We start from the raw sequence: 23,444 nt of genomic DNA, 5'->3' as shown, positions 1-23,444 counted from the left end.
GTATTGTCGAAGAGATTTTCAGACTAGATACATGTACAAACTTTTAGATATTGAGATTAAAGTCATAATACTTTAATTTACGTATTATGACAATTATTAGTACGCGCAACGAAATACTATTATAATAATTTTAAAAAATATAAACAGATGATATATCTTCTTACGAATATTGAATTAATTAACTTAAATTACTTAGAATACTTATTGTTAGACTAACAAGATGAATACTAAAATCACCATAAACTTCTCATAATCATTGTTTTAACTAGTCTTAACCTTTTCTGATGACTCTTTCCTTAATGCAAATATATTTAAAGGATATTTTTTGCTCCGTATGTTCCTGGGGATTACCATAAAATGTAAAGGTAAATCGGAAAATGTAGCAAAGCGAAATCCAATGAAACGCTAGACAAAATCAACAGATGAATTGCAAATATATAGAGATTGTAAAGTTTGCTAAGAGATATTATTAGTAAGCGAATATTTCTTTTTTTCATTTTTAAAGCTTCTTACAATATTTTAGAAAATGATGCTAGTTTAAAAATATTTCCCTGAAAAAGTGAGATGAACTTATTTATGTGTGTGCAAAAACGGTACGTTAATTTGTCATCAAACATTTCAATAATTTATTTTACCTTATATTCACGTAACAAAATATTATTCACGTGATGTTTATATCGTAAAAGAGTCAACTGCATTTCCTTCTCGACAATGCTTATTAATAATAATCATTAGCGTGGAAAAATGAGCATTTTCAGTTATTTTGGCTATCTCTTTATTGTACATAATTGCATGTCGGAAATTCGATCCAGACGCATCCACGACTGTTATTTTACAATGGAGCACCAATGAAGCGGATTATGACAGACAATGATAATTTGTGCACGCGATAATTAATAAATACATGCTTTTTTTACTATTTGAAAATAAAATAATATTTTTCTAAAATGAATAAATTGAAAGACTTTGTCAGCAAGACTTTATCGGCTACAAAGGCTGGAAGTATGAAAAGTGATTCGCAAAAGTGTTCAATAATACTGGCCCAAATTTTTACCCCTTTTAAATTAGTTGGTTAGAAAAGAATGAAAAGACAAAAAGATTCAAGTGAGCGTCAGTACGATCAGTAGATGAAGAGATGAGGAAAATGACACGGCTTTACGTCGGAGGAAAGGTCTCACGATATAAAGGGCGAGGGCAGTAAGACAGCAATCTACAGCTCGGTCCACTGAGAGCTGTAACACCAGTGGAATCGAACTTGTAATAAGGTACGTCTCGCCCACTCACCAGAACTCGATTGCTCTCCGGGGACGACGCCACCGACTCTTGTCTTCCCTACCTTCCTTCTCCTCTTCCTTTTCCTCCTCTTCCTCCTCCTCCTCTTTCTCCTCTTCCTCCTCTTCCTCGTCCTTCTCCTCCTTTTCCTCCCTTTCCTCCTTCTCTTCGATAACCTTTCGTACTACATATTTTCCGGACTAGCGTAGTAAAGGGAAGAAGTTTAGGAAGTTACAAGGCCACTTCGCGTTACGTTTTCCCGTTATCGCCATTTCCTTAAGGTTACACCGGCGTGTCTTCGGAATTTCAATCTGCGTGCAAACCAAGATTCTCTGCCCTTCTTCCATTCTCGGACAGAATTATTCTTTCTTTGGAAGAGGATACCGATTCCATTTGTCAAAAGTAGATTGGTACCCAGGAAAAGTACGTCCATTTTTTACGTCTTATCTGCGCGAGTTCCATGTTTCGAAAAGTTATTGCAGCCAAATAAACCAACTGCACCGATGAGAAATATTTGTAACTGCACAACTTTTCAGGTGAATTATTTGAGTAATAGTTTTCTCCCGATAAATCTTTTTTGTTTATTACTCATAACGGAAGTGAGATATTAAATACATATGAGTATAAAGCTAGATGGATGAAAGTTGCGATTACTTTTTTTAAGTGTATTATTGAGATCAGTTTTTAACGTTATTTATAATATACGTAATTTTATAAAAACTAATTGCAATTGAAAATGCCTAAGAAATATTATTTTTCTTTGATGCCCTATTAAATATACATATTAATAAATATATATATTAAATGTATTAAATATTTGTTCTTGTTTTAGTACATATTTACTATATTTATAAAGAAAACATCAAGATAATCTCAATTTATTAAGGAAAATCTAATATAGAAATCGTTAGAGAGAAAAAAGAAAATTTTATCACGCAGGAAATCAGATCGCGCGTAAACGACAGTAAAATAACAAACGTTTTATATAATATTCGCTTATCTCTCGTACTCGACGTTACTGGTAATGCACCGTACGATAATTATATTAATTTATATAGAATCAATATTAAACACATCCGGGAAATGTATTTTTAATGAAGTAAATACGTGGATGCATAATGTGCCGTGCGCTGAATATTACATATCGCAGGAAATAGATACTCGTAATGCAACGATACACGTGAAACCCGCAAAACTGCATTGCGACTCGCGATAATTATTCGAGATAATGAGGGAAATTCATGATTGCCAGTTTGCGAAGATCTCCGTGTTAAAAAAAAAAGGGAAAGTCATTAGTGAGTACGTTTGGACGAAGTAACTATAATTTGTTTTGGAAGAAGAATAATTTTATCCATCGTAACTTAAAGATCAAAACAATAACACGTTGTTGAACGTGTGAGCATATAAAAAAGCTTTACAAATTAAAAAAAAACCCACTAAAAGAGGCTGGCAAATGCAAAGATTCAAAAATGCTTCCGTTTGAGTAAAATGCTAACGAAGTCGATAGAGAAGGAAACCTCACGTATTTTTCTCACGTAGTGATCGGAATGGAGAAATCTCGTTCTTGATCGAAGCCATTGTCGCTGACGGCGATGCGAGAATTCGCAACATCGAATGAAAGACTCAAACTAATTCGACCGTCGAGAATACATCAATATAACAGCCACAACAAAAACTGCGGCATTAAGGAATAATGAAAGGACATCCACACTGTGCAAAAGAAAAGGGTGGAAAGGTGTAGATAACGACGGATGGCTTCTCCGCTGGCGGTCTTATCTTACGCCATGATGCCTCTTGCGTTTTCATTAAAAGACCGCCCGTTCCCTTGTTCTTGTTCCCGCTGCCGTCAACCCCCTCGTAAAAAGGCATGCCACCTCTCGAAAAATAAAAGTCGCAACAAATGTCAGCTAAGACACTCGATTCCCTTGGCATTTTTCCGCGACTTTCTTGCCACAGACAGCGGCGCGATCGTCGCGCGAATTTCATTAAAATTTTATTACACAGCAAGACGAGAGGACGGAACGGAAACGTGACGAGCGTTATTACTACGTGCTTTTATTTATTAATTATTAACTAATCAGTAAACTAAATCAATCAACTAAAATATAATCAAAATTATATCAATGTTTTTATTAGTATTTATGGATGCCAATCAAAATGTAAGTTTGTAATTATTTTAAATCAGTCGCTTCCATTAACGTAACTTAGTCTTATTATTCTTCTCATTTAATTTATCTCGAATCATTTCACACATTAAACGTTTTTAATAATTATATCATAATATTATATTAATAATTATATTATAATATATAAACTTATACATATGTACGTAATAAATTGTAAATTCCGACGTAGTTTTTCATAAAGTATCCCGTTTTATTCTGGAAGGAAAAGGTCCTTATTTAAATTTAATTATAATTAGAGTATCTTAAAAAATGTAAATGATTTATATTTAAAACACAAACATAAAACGTGTATATCTAGAAAATACATTTATTGAGTACACATGAAAGTTCATATGTCTTTTACTCAAACATCGTGTCAGAAGAAAAATATCGTTTGCTGTTCTAATGCTGTAGACTATCGATAGTTGTTGTTGCGTGAGAGAGTGAGAAGGAACTCAAGGAACAACGAAGGAGGTAAGAGTAATCCCTATTGTTTCTCCTGTCCCATAAATCCTACTAGCGCTTCCTACGCCTCTCTAGAGCTCCGCTCGCGCTTTAACCATATACAGAGCCATCCGCCCTTCGCCACTTTCTACCAACTTCTCGTCTCAGCAACATGCCCCGTAAATCTCTGACCAGCTGTGCTTTACGATACGTACGCGGTTCTCGTAAAGATACAAGAGGTCTTATTCGTCATTTGACTGACGTCGTTGGAATTGTTTAAAAATCAATCTTATTAACGATATCCTTTGATGAGCAAATCTTGTCGTTTCGAACACAGTAATATCGACTCATAACACTTATTATTTAGTATTAGTAGTTCCAAAAAGAAAACGTAATCTTATTTAATTAATGTAAATATTGTATCTCTAAATCTTCGTTAATTCTTACTTTTAATATTTTAGGCAAGAAATCGATAGTTTTTTATTCTAGGTTATTAGTTGTAGTACTGATCATAATTTATGATAATATTATGTGTGATTAACTCATATAATAATTATACTATAGCTGCATAATATTAACTTTACATACAGTTAATAATATACGTAATTTGATTTGTACATAGTGTAACCATATTAGATGAATTAATAATATCATCATAAGTTTGTTAGATGATCGCAATTATTTTTAAGAAATTTCATTTTTATACAATTTGTGAAGAAAGACGATGGGTTAATGATTTTTACCACAGAAGAAAACATTGATCCTAGATGTCAGTTCTATAAGTCAGTTCTAAGCAGAATCGTAAGACTCTTAACGAATTCTCGTAAAACTTGTAAGAACTTATGACTATTATTTTAATTTTATGTGTATGTATCGTAAAACGTACTATTATTCGTAAATATATACGATTTCTTGTAAATTTTATGGCTAGTACGAAGCTGTCTGTAAAAATAAAAGTATAAGCACTTTAAAAATTCTTGCAAGCTTATAAAAATATATTATGAGCCTTATGATTCTGCTTAAAATTTAGGCATTAGACTTTCTATTTACAGATATATGTCGTTAGATATTTGCCATTAATACGAAATGATTTGTCAAAAGTATAGGGTGGGCCATCTATTGGTACGTTTTTGAATTTCGTCGTATGGCAACACCGAACGAGCTACAGACCCGAAATTTTGACAGTTTATTAGTCATACCGTCCGCGGCACGAAACAACATGTTTTCTCTTGAAGAGCGTTTTGAAATTTTAAAAACTTATTTTCAAAGTCAGTGCTGTGTCGCCGAAACTGTACGAATTTTGAAAAGAAATATGGAGCACCGAAGGAGCTATACGCAAATTGGTGAGGAAAGTTCGTGAGAAAGGGATGTTAGTGGATGACAGAAGTGGTCCCAGAGCTCGGACAGTGCGCACACCCGAGAATATTGAGGCTGTGGCCCAAAGTGTGAGACAATTCCAGCTTTGAAAAACAATAGTCCAAAATGTCATTAATAATTGGGGTGACCGAATGGCATACTGTAAGGCCAGTAGAGGGAGCCACATGAACGAAATCGTTTTTCATTCTTGACGCGGATACTTTTAGCTTCACAACAAAAAAAAAATTAATAAAAAATATCAATGTATGCTCATTTGATCGCATTTTTAAAAACGTACCAATAGATGGCCCACCCTGTATATTCGAATACTTACGATATACATACAATGTTCTCTTCCATTCGTCACACTGAGATGAAGTTTCCTGGAAATATCTTTTATATATGTATTGCAAGACATTTCCATAACGGCGTTTACGATTTCTGAGGCTTTGACAGGGGTGCTTTGCACCTCTAACACGCCAAGGGGTTTACTACGAGGTCTTATATCAAATATAGGTTACTTCGATCGTCAGTAAGCCGCTTAATTTATGACAGCGGCTTTAGTAAATAAGATACTTTACTAAAGCTGTACGTTTACCATACTCCTTATCCGACAATATAATTCTGATTTGATCTCGTCGTGAAAAAAATACCACCATAAAGAAAAACCTATAAACTTGAAAGTTAATCAATATAAACAAAATTTAAAAAAGTATATAAATTTATAAATGCTAATAAACAGCATGTAAATTAAATAAAATGAATATAGAAGTTCAAACTAACTATCTAATCTCTGATTCACTTAATTTTATTGAATTAAATTAAATTAAAATGTGTTATTTAATTTAATTACATTAAATTGTAAATTATTTATTAGATTAAACTGTGTATGTTGTTTAAACATTAAGAATCTTATTAGACCGTACGTGAGAACACAACCAATAAGAAATAGGAACGGCCATAACAGTCGAAACTGGATCTTTGATGCCTAAATAATTCAATATGAATTTATATGTATTATATATATATATATATATATATATATATACACAACATATATATTAGATGGTAAACTTAATTCTTGCCGACTCCAACACCGACGAGTTTCGACAGTAAACTATGACATCGCATGTCTTTTGTAGTTTGGACATTGCTGAAAGTGATTCAGTCCTCACAAGTTAGATTTCTCGACACCAAAGAGATTTTCCAATCTATTGAAAATGAATTGTGATAAGCTATTTTTCTGACATGTGCTTCTTCATTTCTTCGACCTCAAAAAAACCACAGTTGAAACGCATCGCTTGTTATTCGAAGTGTATGGTGATGAAACTTCATCGAAAAGAACATGTAGAGTTTGATTTGAACACTTTTGAAACGGTGATTTTGATCTGAGAGATAAAGAACATCCCGGACAGCTGAAAAAATTTAAAGATGTCGAGCTGCAAGAATTGCTTGATGAGGATCAACATAAATGCTTTTAAAGTTGTCGAAAGTATTAAATGTTACTCAAAACGCTTGCGTACCATGGGAAAAAATTTGGAGACGAAAAACGGCAAAAATTAAGTTTACCACCTAATTCTATATTTGTAGTCATTTTGAATTGCGCGCCGATATTTTATATTAGACTTAAAAACGTAATTAAACTACTAATGAAATAATATCACATTTAAATTCTGATGCTCAAGAGACATCTACTAAAGAATTCTTAATACATTGGAAATCTGTAAATAAATTTATTTGTATTAAAATTTTTTTAAATGTATATTGTTTATTTTATTAAAGCTTTATTTCTTTAATCAAATGTTTTTTGCATTTCAGATCGAAGATGCTATGCTGATGTTCGACAAGCAAACTAACAGGCATAGAGGTAAGTACACTTTTCCTTTCTTTAACATGTCACATTATTACGAAAAAACCGTTGCAATTTCATTGCGTGCAAATGTGTCAGAAATATGTCTGAAACTATCCTATTTAACGAGTCAATAATGTCGCCATTCCACCGGCGCGGAGGTAATTAACGAGCCCGAGTTGAAGCTATAATTAGTAATCACGGTAAATCGCAAGCCGCGGTAAATACGGGGGAAGATAAATAACATAAATTTCCGGATATGTGCTGCCTACACAAATCGTGACGGCATTTTGCGAATTCATGGCACGCGGATCGATAGTCGCATAGAAGAACTTATTGCGAAGCATGAAGGAACGCGTGATTAGGAACGAAATAAAAAAAGAACGTGTTAAAAAAGTAATCCTTATTGCGTTTGAAACCTCAAGAGATTAAACGTTGATTTAAAAGTTTCTTACATTTTTGAAATGATTAATGGTCGTAAATTTTGTTTTCCATTGCAATCTGGCAATTAATTTTTAAAACTGTATATATCTATTAACTCCATATTTTTATGAAAGACAAAAGAACTGTTTAATTTGATGCAAAAAATTTGACTAATTAAATGCTTATGTATAAGTTATTTCATATATGTGCCAATAATAAATAAAAAACAAAAATCACTCTCAAAAAAATTAATTTTTAATCAATCGTCAGATAAGTTTAATAATATATTAATCTGCTAAGCCGATTTAATCAAACCATCTTTGTGATAATGAATATCATAGAGTGATAATTGCAATAACAATTTATTTTATCAATCAATTCATTCTTTAATCTTCGATCTTCAAATTTTTTATTTTTTTCTATTTCCTTATTTACGCTCCTTTTTATAGAGAGAGAATGAGAAGGAGTCAACTCATGGAACAATGAAGGTCCCATAAATCCAATTAGCGCACTCCTCATATTCTTACCAAAACTTAATGTAAAAGTGGAAGGTCAAGATTAAAAGCTTTCGATTTCAAATAAAATAGATGCGTCTAAGAAATTTTTATGCGGCACTTTGCTAACGCGGTAGGGGAGGCGATGGAAACGTTATTGAGATCGCGCGAGGAGCGCATGTCCGCAATTGAAAATCGACTGAACAGGGAAGAAGGGTGGAGAGGTCGCGATGAATGAAATATCGCGGCAACCGCGATAATATATAGAGCAGCTCGACTCTCAGCCGTTCTCCTCTGTCGAGAGCATAGCGGTCTTTGCGATCGGCACAAGTCTGGATCCATTCACGTCGTCGTTCCAATGGGATCGATAATCGTCAGCGATCGTGGTACCCTACCTTGCAGATAATCGGAGTGAAGGAGAAGGGAGTCTTTCTCTCTCTTTTTTTATCGATACCTACTACTTTCATAGCTGTCGTTTCTAGAGCGGAGGCGAGCGTCTGGTCGGGCTCCGATGATAGATTCTAATATCGCTTATGAAAAATAGGGGCAAATGGGATATGAGAGTTGGCGCCCTTCAGTACGGGGGAGGTTCTTCCCTATCGAGTTGCTGAAGAAGACCGGGGGAGAGGGGAAACACTGAAGGTGCGTCGCGCATCGCGCGAACAGCGAGGAAGTAGGGTAGCTGAAATAGCGACGCGCGAATCGACGCTGGTGGATGAAGAGCGAAGGAAGAAGGGTGAATGGAAGTGGAAGTGAGATAGGGGGGCTCTTTCAAAGCCGCACGTAATCTCTCTCGTGATGACATCCAATACCGTCCCCGTACGACGACGAGAGTCTACGAACCTCAAACCTCGAACTGCTGCTGCTTCTACTGCTGCTGCTGCTGCTGCTCGTCGGTAGATTTCGCGATATGGTACTTCCCGCATCCGGTCCCTGACCCCTAAGAGGATCATTCTCAGATTCTTCGGTAGACATACCGTGAAAAATTTCAAACGAAATACGCGCAACGAAGATATTTATCCTCGCACTTGATATTTTCGATCGGCTAGTCTCCCACTCGTGAGTGAGAAAACTCATATGTACATATATCTTCATGCTTAATAAAACATGTTCTAGAGATGCTTTACTTAATACTTCGACCATCTCTTTCAAATCGTAAATTTTTATCAACAACGTACTTATGTAGCCTTACGATTTGAATGATTATACAAAACTACAATTATGCACTATATTTTATAACGAATAAGTTTTTAAACTAAAGATTAATAAATGTTAAATTCATTAATGTTCAATACTTATCATAGCTTCTTAAGGATATATTACGCATATTTTTTAGTAAAATGAAAAATTATGAAAAAAATAGATTTTTCTACATTGCATTATTTATGCAGAGGTAGGGGAGACCAATCGTCATACAGGGTTTGATTGTCAAAAAGCTAATAACTTAATTAGTATACATAGTAGAGCATTCATCTTCTTTTTGCTACAGATTATTGATATAGTATTAAATTGTTGTGTAAAATAGTTTTCGCCAAAAACGTCATATCATTTACAATAACTTTTAAGAAATTGAAGCTGTTAAGTAAATTTTTCTTAACTTCTTTTTTGTTTTTAATTAGTTTTTAGCATTATCATTGTAATAAATTTTGTGAATAGAATTTCTTACAACTGAATATGAATGAGATAAATTGACCAAAATGAGCGGCAGTCAATTTGAATCTCTTTAGATTGACACGTTTTAAAGAATATATATTTACGAATTTATTATTTTATTTAAATATACGTATTCTTTTAATTTTTTGTATATATAAGCTATATACGAAAACAAGTTACATGTTTTATGATTAAAATATTATTTTACTTATATCAATACTATAATTCCTATTATTTAGAAATGACACTAAAAACTGCATTTTCTATATATTTTATCCAAATAAAAAATATGTAGTTAACCTTGGAATCCCGAGTATAAGGAGTTAATTGTCACATTTTCGCAGCTTTATTTAAAACTAAATAACTTATTTGTACAAAGATGCATCAAATTCAAGAGTGATATTTTTTTAATATGTAGGAGGATGTAGATATATTATAACGTCATATCATTTACAATAACTTTTAAAAAAATGAAAATTGGATCCTTTTTTTCTGTCTCATAATTTGAATAGGGATATGTATTTGGAATTGCTAGAAGATATCATTGAATGTTAACTAAAATTATCGATGATGAGCATTATCTCGAAGATCAATTGATTTTCTAACAGGACAGAGTTCCTTTATATTATGCATGGCTCGTTCGTGAATATTTGATTAAAATTTTCATGGATTGGAAGGAGAGGTGCTATTAAATAGCCTCCTCGAATTTTCGCCATTTGATTCTTTTTGTGGAATCACTTAAAAAGTAAAATTTATGCAATACAATCAGTTTCTTTGAAAGACGTCAACATATATCATATCGTAGACAAATGCCGTCAAATCAATCAGCCCATAAATGCTCCAGAATGTACGACAATATTTCGAGCAGAATCTCTTAATTATTGTATGGAAATCGGTGATCAACATTTCGAACAATTACTACACTAAATTACACGATGGTACGTATTTAGACATCCCTTGAAACTTATTAATGGACTGATTCGATAGACAATAAAGAAAAAGATTTGAAGACATAAAGATTTGTTTGTTTTAGATTTAACACTCCGTATCTTCTAAACGAATTGATCGAGTTAAAAAAATCAAACGTAGGAATTTAGGAAATTGAAAGACCTTTCTAATGATGTATCATTTGATCTCGTTTCCCATTTGAAATTTTTTAGAGATTGGCAACCTCCCGGTTAGGGGATTGAAATTGAGGGTATAAGAATTATACGTCAAAAGAAGTCCCCCTTCCAACACAAATCGACCTGTTCTTGGGTTTTTTTGAAAAATCATTTTTGTAGGAATTCAGTCTATTTCGTTTTCGATGGATTATCCTGTATAATATAATATATATAACATTTATTTTTGTAAAATAAATGTTATAGGAAGGTATAAGTTTCCAATTTCAGTCATTTTGCACAAATGATACCCGATACATCTTTAGTAGATATAATTATAGGGTATATAATATAAGTATATAATTTTATAATATTCGAATTTTTTTTCTTTTAAGACCTAATTTTAAAAAACTTATTGACGAGCTTATATTTGAACAGTTTTATTAATCTAGTTATATAATGCATTTTTAGCAATATCAATAATCACCTTCTGCGAGACTTATCTAGTTTCAAATTCATTTCTCAGTGATTGTAATACTTTTTTCAAGTACACTCGATTTCGATCTGCGTTCGATCGAAACGCGGCGCGTCTTTTCGAACGTTGCCATCGAATTACAAGGAGATCCTCAGACAATCTTCCGGGAGATCTCTTTACGCTCAAATCCCCGAAGAGGCAGTCGGCTAGCGGTCGTCTTACCCCTCTCTACCACCCATCCCCTTACTACGTTGTGAAGGGAGAAAAGAGAACTCCGCCGAGAACAGCCCGGCAAGCATTTCCGGACAATTTCGATTCCCGATGGCTCCCGTAGCGAGCTATGATTTCCACGTGGATGAACAGGCTGCGATTGCAGCAAAGCGAGCTTTCTCCCTCCCCCCCCCCTCTCTCTCTCTCTCTTACCGCGACGAGGAGAGACGCGTCTATAGCTTGAAGCACGATTATCCAAGCTTCGCTGGCCAAAGGATTTTCCCTCCACGGGACTCTTCCTCCCTCTCCTTCTATCGTGCGAAATCTATGAGAGGCGGTAAGGAGGAACGAGCGTATGTGTTCGTGCACGTGGCCTACACGTGTGAACTTGTACGTACATCTTCCCGGTATGACGGTGAACATACGCCGGTTCACACGGGAAGCTCATAAGTTGCGACCATATTGCTTGGCGAGAGTGTGTTGATATTCTCAGTCATAGTGATGTGGTGATATTCTGTGAATATGTGTGTACGTACGTGTGTGTATACTGACCTGTATGTTCTTAGTTGTTCGACGACAAGTCGGTCCTTCCGTTAGCTAGTGACCATCCCCCAAAAGGAGGTCTCGCTTAGCCATGTATGAACACACGTCAAAGGGACGCTCTACTGTCGATCGTTTATTGGATCTTGTGCTCGCGTCCGCTTTGACGGTGGATTACCCACGTTTGGCCTGTCGTCGTTTAAACGTCTCCGCCGGACGTCGCTTATGGAAATCGGAATGTCTTCCATGAACCAAAGCAAAGAAGCAAAGGGAAGATTCCTGAAATATGCTGAGAAAAACTCGCCGTTTCGTGAATCAAGGAACGGTTGAATGATCGTACGATTCCCCTCGTCTATCTGTCGTTCAACTCCTAACTAGACACGCCCTCGACTTGACTTTGCGGAAAAAAAACAAACTATTCTACTAAAACTGTCCGGAGAGAGAAAACCTAACGCATTTTATTATATAAGTAAAATGATCCTGATATGACAATCCTCTCCAAATGCGCTTTTAAAATTATATACTATGAGATTTTTATCAATTTTCCAGAAAAGCAAATTTAACTTGTTAAAAAATTAAATTACTTTTGCTAAATCTACTTTTTTGACATTAATGAACATTAAAGTAATAACATTTCTCAACAATTCCTTGATAGTTCTCTCCGTCTATCGTAATCACTGACCGCTCGTATGTTCAACGAGGCATTCTTAGTTTCGTGTCGAAAATTAGCATAAGAATCGTAGCTAACCCTGATTACATGCCAGCGTGATCTTCAGTAAAGGTAGAAGAGCCGGAGAGAGATAAACAGCGAACGAGTCTCGCGTCATCGTAGTCCGAAGTTGGCCAAGTCCGCAATCTGCCGTTTCTGACGGCGTGCTCGAATAGATGCAATTACCTTAGCCGCGTTTCCTCTCCAGCGAGCGAGGAGAATTTCCGGGTGAAGTCTCAAGAGCGGCAAGTTCGCCAGTCAGCTAGCTAGGTCGGAGGTCGGATATATGTTATGCTAGTTTGATGTAATCCGGCATCAGACGATCCGGAACTCAGATCTGGTCTCTTTCTCTCTCTCTCTCTCTCTCTCTCTCTTTCTCTTTCTCTTTCTCTTTCTCTCATATCCTTCCGCGCATTTCTCGAGAGGACGAAGGGACTTACGTGGCACGCGCGACGAATCTGACCAACTTCGATGCGTATGAATCCGTTTCGACTAAGCTTCGAATAGTTTCTGCACCTCCGTGGAAAGTTCCAGAGCGGTCCGAGATAGTTTCCCTCCGTCGTTTCTAGCACTCCGTTCTCGGTGGAGGTGAAGGGACTATGTATGAGAATAGCAAGATCATACTGCGCCATTCACGAGCCGAGTCTACAGGAGCGAACGCTCGTGCGGAAAGGCTGGATTGATCTCAACGGAAGTTCTGTCGCTTCCTGATTACAGATCGGAATGTGTGTAATAACGCGCATGCTTAACCTTCATGTGCTAAATTACGCTTTGGAGCTACCGCGATATTTGTTGCAAAGGAAATTAATAGGGAAATTAAATTTTGTATTATGCATATGTAATGTATTTCATATATTTCCTATTGTACGTAAATTATTATTAATAGCATATCTGAAGACTACAGATACCAACAAATATATTACACTTTCAATTTTTGCTTAATGCAAGCGATATCAAATCTTTCTGGATATCAGCAATTCTATTTACTGTAACTGTCCACTAACATTAAATTAGTAAGACTTGGGAGAGGTTTTTAACTTGTAGATCATTTATAATTTACATTATTTAAAATGTAAAAATTGTGCTTCTCTAGCAATGATGAATCACTAAACTGGTTTTGCAATACTAATTTTAAAAGTTATTACAAAATCATTTAATTTGGTGATTAATCATAATTAGAAAATTTTTTAATTAGATTTTTATATTATTATCAATTTAATTCTAACCACAAGTTAATCAGAAAATAAAAAATTGGGTTTAAGAGAAATAAATGCAATTTTTGACAATTATTTAAACGCGTTATGCAGTTGAAATATTCTAGTAATATACATTAATTTTAACATTAACAATTCTCTATAAAATCTTTAAAATCCCGTTATTCTGAAGAGTGAAATTTCACTCTTAAAGATGAAAATTAAGTAACTCTTTTTCCAGACTAGCTCAATGTTCACTTTTTAGAGTGAGATTCTACTCCAAAAAAAATTTAGAACGTTGTTACAATTTGTTACACGTTGATTTGATTAATATCGTATATGTATATGTGTAACATTAATATAAATAAGTTTTTATTTTAACTCCTGTTTAATTGTTGAGATAAATTTGAAGTTAATACTCAAACAGATACCGTGCTTTTTTTTGAAAAATTTCGCAACGAGAACTTCTTTCCTCTCGAGCGGATTTCAGTCGAGCGAACAAACTCCAACGATGGCGTCTTTTGGGAACGGCCAGCAATGGCATCGGGTATCTTTGCTTGCCGACGGAATATCGAAGTAAGGTTTCGCGCGTCGCTACGAGTTTCGAAAAGTTCTTGGTAGAAAACTCGTCCGGTCGCGGCCTGGAAACTTCTGAACGATGGATGGTTCCAGGTCGAAGAAGTTACGTAAAGGATCACAAACGCGCAGCAGAACGTCGAGTACGTCTGAATGTGCCATCGGTCTTGGCCGAGCTGGTCTTATCAGGGCTCTCTCATCCTGGGATTACCGGAAACGGTCGATTTGTCACGAATTCAGCGATCTTTCTCACCATCGACTGCTAGATCTGATCAGCGAATATAAGGTGTATCGCGTGTCTGACCTGCCTCGTTCTATTTCTACTGCTATCACTTGATGTAATACTACTTTTTCATCATTAACGTACAATTGCGCAGCTTGCTATTACGTATAATAAATTAATTTTCTTCGCAATTATTCTCTATAATATTTCATAATTCATTATTATCAATATATTCAATTTTTAGAGAATATTATAATCGTATATATTTATTTATTTAAATTTAAATGATTATTAACAATTTTCTCATTTCATTATTATCGTTATAATATTCATTATTTATATACATATTATAATAAAAAAAAAAACTTTTAATATTAAAATATTAAATTCTTTTATTTAATTTTTCTACATCTTATACATGTAATATCATCTTCATGACAGTCAATCACCATCGACTGTTTAATCGATCGCATACTACACGGATACGCTTGATAGCTTTGGCGACTACAACATCGTCACACATAGTGGAAGGGTTAAAGAACACGGTTGCTGATCTTTATCGAGGAGATGGCGAGCGATTTTCCGGTACGGTTCCGCCGCGACGCGTAAAGTTCCCTGGGCAAATCTCGGTATAAAAGGAAACCGGAACCTAGAGGATAGGGAAAGACGTTCTATCCATTCCATTATAGGAATCTCGGGACGCGGCAAGCATCGACACGCTCCAATTGTCACCTGCATTACGGCGGTGCTATACTCCAAGTGGAGAATTCTCGTCGGCAGCGCGGCGGCGGCGTCGGTGGCGGAGATTCTAAAATATTGAAACGCGTACGTCGTTCTCGGTACTTTGCTTCCGCCCTCAACAGTGCTTCATCTTCGACCCTGCTCTTTCGCTACGCGCTCGTCTTCCCTTCGCCCCTCATTCAGACTCCGTCGACTTAAACAACTGTACCTTGGCCGAGCTAGCAGACGTGAAGAAATTTCCGTCGATTTCGATATCTTCGACGTTTTTATTCTTGAATGCATTCTCGAACTTTTCTGTACGTTTGTGAATAGAATTTTACGCGAGTCTCATGTAAAGCGATACTTGTAATATATTTCAAACGATGATATAAATAAAAAATATACAATATTTGATATTAAAAGAAAGAAAAAGTATTTTAATTTTTAATTTATTCCCTCCGCTTTTTGTTGACAAAAGAAGTATTTAAAAAAATATATATTTTCTAATCATTCTTTATATAGTATTAGTATTTCAATTAAATTGAAATATTGACTTATGACGAAAAATATCTAATTTAGTTAATAATATCAAAATAAAATTGGAAAGTAAAATAGAAAAGAAATTTTCTTTTATATATATATATCAAACAATCTGTTGTAGAAAAATTATAATAAATATTGCTAAACAAATGGATATTTCTTTTTTCGATACATTGAAATTCTGAACTAGACTTATTGATCGTTTACACCAGTTTCTACGATCATTGCAAAGACACTCAACATTTTCAGAAATTATTTGAAATATTCTATTGCAAATTTCTTTGATACTTCAATCCCTACTTTTCTATTAAAATCTCATATTAAGCAGAATTAACGTTACATTCGATTGGAGATACCGATACGGAGCTCAGCGGTTTTCGTTTCTTCATTTCTTCTCTTATACTTTTCCCCATACAACGTATAGGTCGATTTCCAACGCGATGCACAATGTTCTCATATAAGCGTACATACTTATTATCGAATCTGCTTCGTTTCATGGATAATCCCAGATTCCATGGATGAGAAAGAGCTTTCCGCCTCGCGTTCGTTTGTTGCAATTCAGCTGGCATTTTTCTTCTGCTTTCTCTCATACGATACATGCAATTCCTGTCCACGATTGAATTGGGCCTTGCGATTTTGAGAATCCGTCTTAAATCGAGAATCGATCATCGTTGTCAAGCATTCACAAAAACTGAGAAAAGAAAGTAGAATTCACAGTAGAATTGCAAGAACGAAAAAAGAGAGATAAAGCGTTTATAGAAACACCGTAAAAAACCTTTTTTTTTCGACAAGTTTTTAATTTATAACGTTGAACTCCGCTTGATAACTAAATTTTTAATTAGGATTCTGTTGAAATAAAGTTTATTTAAAAATAAATAAGATTTTGTTGTCTGTCTATACCTCTGAAGTTTAATTCAAGGATTTCAAATTCTCCGCTTCGACATTTGTCAAAGAACAACATTACAAAGTTTGAGATAATTCCCACGAAAGATCTTGTATATATAGACCGTTTGTCAAGATAAGACTGCATATCGCGCAAGACTTCGTAGAGATAAGAATGCGAAATGATAATCGCACGTTAAGAATGAGACAAGTTCGTTGCTTGCGAAGCGGAGGATCGCGATACCTACAGGAAAAGGACGAGAAGATCGGTTTGTCCAAGCGTGAAGTACGCCAAGTGTCTCGCCCGTTCCACCCACCTACTTTTCACCCGCCTTTTTTCTCGCTCTTCGCTTCTTCGATTTTTTCACCCCTGTCTGTGTACGTTGGTCTTCAAAATGCTGATCTCATCAGAGACAACTTGACCCTTTCGACTCGTTCATGCTTCGACGAGTTTAATTCCTGTAGCTTAGTTTCTGTGTTCCCTGCATACTCCCCTCTTCTTAAACTCCGTCATTGGAAAATCTTTCGTCCGTAGGGGAGAATTTAAAATTCAAACGTAAGTGGCTCTCTCGAGTCGTCGTCGTCGTCGTCGCCGCCGCCGTCGTCACCGCCGTTGACGTCGACGTCGACGCCATCGTTCCGCATCACGCGCATCTCTCTTTTCTCTTTCTCTCACTCTATCTCTATTTCTCTCTCTCTCTCTCTCTCTCTCTCTCTCTCTCTCTCTCTCTCCCCCGCCCTCTCTCTCTCTCTCTTTCTCTGCAACCTTGCGCACCCTCGAGGCAACGGTCGTTCCAGATGCATGCATTTCGAGTTGCAACTCCCTGGCGTGGCTTGCGCGAAGCAAACGCTCGAACGGAAGGAGGATGATCGACGGGTAAAACGCGGCTGTACATTATCAAAGTGGATAGAAACGCGCTTGCAATAGGAGGAAACCGCCAGGTTACGCTCCGTGACTTCAAAGTAACACGCTCTTATACATGCTCTTTTGTATATTAATCTCAAACGTTCCACTGCTACACAGATTGTTTTTTGCGACTCATTTTTCAAAATAATATATTCTACTATACCTTTGATTCCTGTGACATCATGAATGTACAAAATACGATGTCTTAAATGTGACATACAAAGTAATATACATTTATATTTTTCATATTAACTTTCAGAAGCTGCATTATAATAAATTATATAGAAATTGTTATTATGTTTTAAAGAATATTATTTTATATATAAAATAAGAGCAATTTCTTTAGATTTTTATTAAACAACTTTTCTTTAAACATTCTTCCTTTCTAGTCTAATAGAATTTAAAATAGAAATACATAATATTAAGTATTTATTTTTTACAGTAAATAAGAATAAATAAATATTTTGATAATGTAGCATGAAAATCTTTCGACTTGAATAATCCTTAATTATTCGTGAAAAGAAGGAAAGAGATAAACGAGAGAGAGAGAGAGAGTGGGCGAAATGTCGTACAACGTTGCATTCTAGATTCACGTCGTCGCTGGATGCGTCTCTCGTCAAGTTTGAGTTACGAAACAATGAATATTCATTAATCTCCGGGACACCGCGGTTGCGAGAGCGCGAGTGCGCTTCCGGCGCACCTACGTCGGGATTTCCGCGCGTCGACAGAGGCATCGTTATCGGGAATGTCGTTCGCATTCGCTTCCTCCTTCCTCTTCTCTTCTCTAACGTTTCTCCAATAGCTAATTTAAGAGCAGTAACTAATACTCAGTGCCCGGAATAAACCTTGCGTTAATTCTCAATACCTGAATGATCGATAAAAGGAGGAGGAAATATTTGCGGGCATTTAATAGAAAATTATATTGAATTAATTAACTCTATATTCAAATCTGATATTTAATAATAAATGCAGATTTATGCTTTAAGGAAGTTTAGAATTGCCTGATTTGTTCATTCTTTATCTATTATTTAAAGCGAAATTATTAAAATGAAAAAATATAAATATAATATATCTTTTTATTAAAGAACTTTCGTATAAACGGTAAATAGTCACACGGGAAATACATAGAGTTTTTGTATTATTTGATTATTTTATATCTGATTAAAAGAGGTACATATATTGTGTGTAGTTAGTGAAAAAATCTTTCAAGCTTTTGATCTACTTTTATTATGATTTTACTTTTTAAAACCCTGATTTGAATACAATAACCTAGCTAAAAAAAAATAGTAATATACAAGTATTTGTAGATACAATCACTAGTTCTCATATGCCATTAGAAAATTGTAAGTTGTAAAAAAAGAAATGAGACGTTTGATGCATTTCTCTGTCTTAAGCTGAAGAACATCATGATATTATTCCGCAATATTCTATTATATGCAGTGACGCAAATGGTTTATCTGCCGTATACTAACACGCGTTCCATACATTTAAATACAATAACATCGTCTCGTGCACTCGACAAAGTACGATTTATTCTTGTTCGAAAAAGGACAAAATGTCAAAGATAATGATCAGTCTGCCGAAGACGATTGAATCAATAAAACTGGAAACTTTCGAGTGCGAGAATTGCAAGCGAGCCTTGTTCAATAAATAAGCTTTATAACGTCGTTCAATAATTTAACTATTCATGCGAGAGTTATGGATAACACGCAAAATTGAACAAAGTAAACTTTATATGTTGATACATATTTGGATATGCAAACGCAATTCCCACAACAATTTTCACAACTTTTCCTGAAATTAATTCGACAAGCTTCTGGTCTTTTGTAATTAACATGTATGATGCAATAGAATTATTTATTCAGATAAAAAAAGACAGAATTCAAATTAAATATATCAAGAAACAATAAAAAAGAGGGGAGAAAAAGAGAAAGAGAGAAAGAGAGAGAGAGAGAGGAAGACAAAAAATAAAAGTACTTTAATTAAGAGAAAAATTGTTTTAATTTTTTATTTTCTCTCTCTCTCTCTCTCTTTCTCTCTTCTTCTTTATCTACCTATCCATCTATCGATTTATCTCTATCTTTCTCATTATCATTGCTGATAATGCTTTGACAAGATGGCAAGTGAATTGTGAACTCTCTCACTCACACACTCTAGTGTTCCGATGATTGGCATGCTTGACCGATCGCATTTCACATTTAAACGCTTCGCACTGTCAAACGTGTGAATCATCCTACGGCCTCGTCCCTGCTGGCTATTCCGAGGGTAGATTGCACGCGACCACGCCAAATGCAACCCGTTTAATACCGCTGAGTAGTCAGAATGCAGGTTGATGGTGATTACGCAGGATGGTCCTAGAAACCATACGTTTTCCACTACGCGAGATTCCTTAGAGAATCGATTTATATCATAAAGCTATATGTCATAATTCTGTGCATTGACGTATGATCCTAGTTATTGAAGCTATTTGTTCATGAAAAATGATATTGATAAAAAAAAAATTGTAGAAATGTGATTCGAAAAAAAATTTAAAATATTTTACATCAATTTTTATTGTTGCCATATCCTATAAAATTTTCAAAGTTTCTCCAATTCTTCTAAAACTCTAAACTGTTAAATTTACAGATACTCTCCTTGCGAGCTATAACAATAAAGTTGGAAAAGTATTTTAATGCTGACAGAGCGCAATCCCATTATTACTAATTCCTCTTTGTAATGCTCTTCCCGTCTCATAAATCTCATGCACAAAAGAATTAAAATCAAGCTCAGCTGAAATTAATTGAGGCCCCTCTTGCCTCTGTTTGCTTCTCCGAACCTTTATTCAATCCTTTAATTTTCAATAGCCAATAATTAAAATGACGTTAAAGGGATCACACGATAATAATGATCATTATTCTTTGCTTAGTTTCCAACATTTGTGATTCAATATATGGTATATTTGAGTCGAAAGCTCTTGAATGCCTTCATATAGTACGCAATATTCAATACGAGACAATATTAGCTAAGATGTATTACGAACAAGGGAGCAAAGACGAACACCTGTAGCGACCACCGATGACACTATTTTGTGTGGGTGCTTGGTAGTACTAGCTATTATTCATTTCTCTCGAAGTCATACGCGAATCGAGTATTCGAAATACAGAGAAGATGAATGGTAGGAGCCGCCATCGGCGCGTCAGGGACGAGAGCTGCAATAACCAGGGGATTAAAAGAGAATTAAAAGTGCCGGCCGCGCATCTGTGTCAAGCGCAGAAAGGGCAGAATTATCCGTCGCCGGGATATCGAGACGACCACGGTAGCGAATGAAAAGGGGTGGTAAAGAACCGAGTAAACAAGCGGAACTTCCTGTCCACCCCCGCCGTCTCCACGTACATACGTTTTTGCCATTACACATCGAGTCCTTTAGCTTGCGACGTCGCATGATTTATCTTGCTTTTCGTCCGATTGGTTCTTCCGCTGAAATAATTACCAGCTCTTTCGACATGTAGTTATTTCGCTCCATAATTCGTTTAACTCCGCGAAACGAATTCCGATATGCTGTGTACCAGTCAAAACCGACGGAATTTATCTATTGTTCCAAACAGATCTATTTCTACTGAATTGCTGATTGGAAGTCAATACTGGATTTTATCAAAATCGTAGCTTCTTTGTAACTTTTATAGAAAAATAACAGTCATAATTTTGCAGGAGGTGTTACAAGTGGATTTTATGTGTAACAAAAATACTTTTTAATATTTGAATTGGATAAGACAGATAAATAAAGCAGTACTTTCAGTCAATTTAGTGAATAAGTGAATTTTATCATATCAGGATTCCAATCAGGGAGGAAGCAGCAAAAATTTATCTTTACAAAATTTATTAAAATACTTATAAGATCTTTCCATCATTAACAAGATTTATTCTTTAAATTTTTTGGAATGAAATCTCATTTTAAGACAGTGAAAATACGGCCGTTTTTGGAGAAGAAAAAATATTTCACTTCTTGAAAAAGAGTGATAATTTTTACTCTTTTTGAGTGAAATTTCATTCCAAAGAAGAATCTTACTTTTTTTATAAAATGAGATTTTACTCTTCTGATATATGTATTTGTAGATGTATCTTTATTTTATCATTCTATATAATCCGTAATAGAATAATTGATTGTGCAATCTCTAATAATAGAATACTAATTTCGTAATCTCAATTATATTCTGTATAGAAATTCCTGTGACATATGCGAACATATTGCGATAAAGATATCGAATGAAGGACGGTTAATGAAACATTAGAACATATAAGTTCGATTCCGAAAATAATGTGCAACAATTACGGAATAAAAATATGTGACGAACAAACGTCTTGTAAATTATTAACTTATAACGGATACATCTTAGGCTTTGGATAATTTTTATTAAATAAATATTAGATAAATATTATACATTGCAACAGTTTCTATGACAGTTTCTATGATAATTTCGTACTATGATGATTTAATTATAATCACAACGTTTATGAATGTACGATTATTTGGAGTAAAATTTGAAATATATTTATTAAAATATATTTATTAAAAAAGACCTTGCGTGTTATAAGCTCTTGTATATTTATTGTATTTTATTATAAAGTTGTTACTTCCTTCTTTAAAATACTTATGTTACAGACAGTCTTCGAGAATCTTTAGCAAACATTTCTTAAATAACGTGTGCGTGAGCCACGAAGTAGGCAATGAGCGTTTAACTTTTTATTGTAAAAATGATTTTCATAATTTATTTTTTTCTCCTTGTCAAAATTTAGGGGGAGCAAACGCCCTCCCTCGTTACCTCCCTATGAATAAAGATACTGTTCACGTATCTTGCCAAAATATTCAAATGAAGTGTTGTTTACAACAGTTTAATTACCTTTAAATGATTTTACACAATGATTTTTTGGTCTTCGTATTCCGGATTAATGTTTATTATTTTTGCAAGTATACAAATTATTAAGTAAGTCTTACATATATTTTAAAATCTTTAGAAAGTATTTATAAAGTTGTATATTAAAAAAAAAGAAAAAAAGTAAAGAGCATTATTTAACTGAGTGCTTCTACATATATAGTATAATATTTCAAAGAAAAGACATACACAGAACATAAATGACTCGATCGTGCGTACTAAGAATTAAATTTTCACTAAGAAAATACTGATTAATCTTAAACTCGAAGGATTTAATCATGTCATTGATAAAAAATGAACAACCTAATTTTATCCTTGTTTCTTCATTCTTCAAATCTTACCCTCATCATTCTACCACATATCATCGTTTCATTACGATGAGTTTCGCGAATAATTCCAAACGATGCTAACTGCGACGCGTCCTCGCTCCGAATGAAAGCAATATACGACGGCAGTTCAATCATTTCTAGCTTATAGAACTCCATCCCCGCGGGATTGGATTTTCCCGATACTTGATATTTTGCAATACGACGTTGGCGCATTGTGGCCCCGCAGCTACGCATGCTATTTCCATTTATTATCGAATTGCCATACGTCGTGTACAGTTAAGCCGGATTCGCGAGTGATTTATTATTCACGTTCGTTCCGTTGCCGCATCGATTCTTGCGCATAATTAATGTGGAGGCTTTTAGAAATCGGCGTATGATCATGTCGGACGACTCTCGTTGAGTAGAGTGTAAATTATCATCGTGAATAACTGCACGATCAGATGCTCGACGAGATCCTGTGCGAGGCAAATCATA

General features: G+C 34.9%; 1 protein-coding gene across 7 annotated transcripts in view; it reads left to right on the top strand.

Moving 5' to 3' along the window:
- Rbp6 (RNA-binding protein 6) overlaps positions 1-23,444 on the top strand; it is a 748,725-nt gene that overhangs the window by 602,643 nt on the left and 122,638 nt on the right. For all 7 annotated transcript variants that reach the window (XM_087403540.1, XM_087403538.1, XM_087403543.1 and 4 more), the window contains one exon: positions 7,056-7,104. In XM_087403540.1, coding sequence (XP_087259666.1) covers positions 7,056-7,104 — 49 coding nt within the window. The remainder of the gene's footprint in view (positions 1-7,055; positions 7,105-23,444) is intronic.

The sequence above is a fragment of the Acromyrmex echinatior genome, chromosome 2, assembly GCF_024713525.1.
Source record: "Acromyrmex echinatior isolate Ae372 chromosome 2, ASM2471352v2, whole genome shotgun sequence".
NCBI classification, from domain to species: domain Eukaryota; kingdom Metazoa; phylum Arthropoda; class Insecta; order Hymenoptera; family Formicidae; genus Acromyrmex; species Acromyrmex echinatior.
Note: the sequence above shows the minus strand (reverse complement) of the source record. Positions and strands in the feature narration are given on the sequence as shown.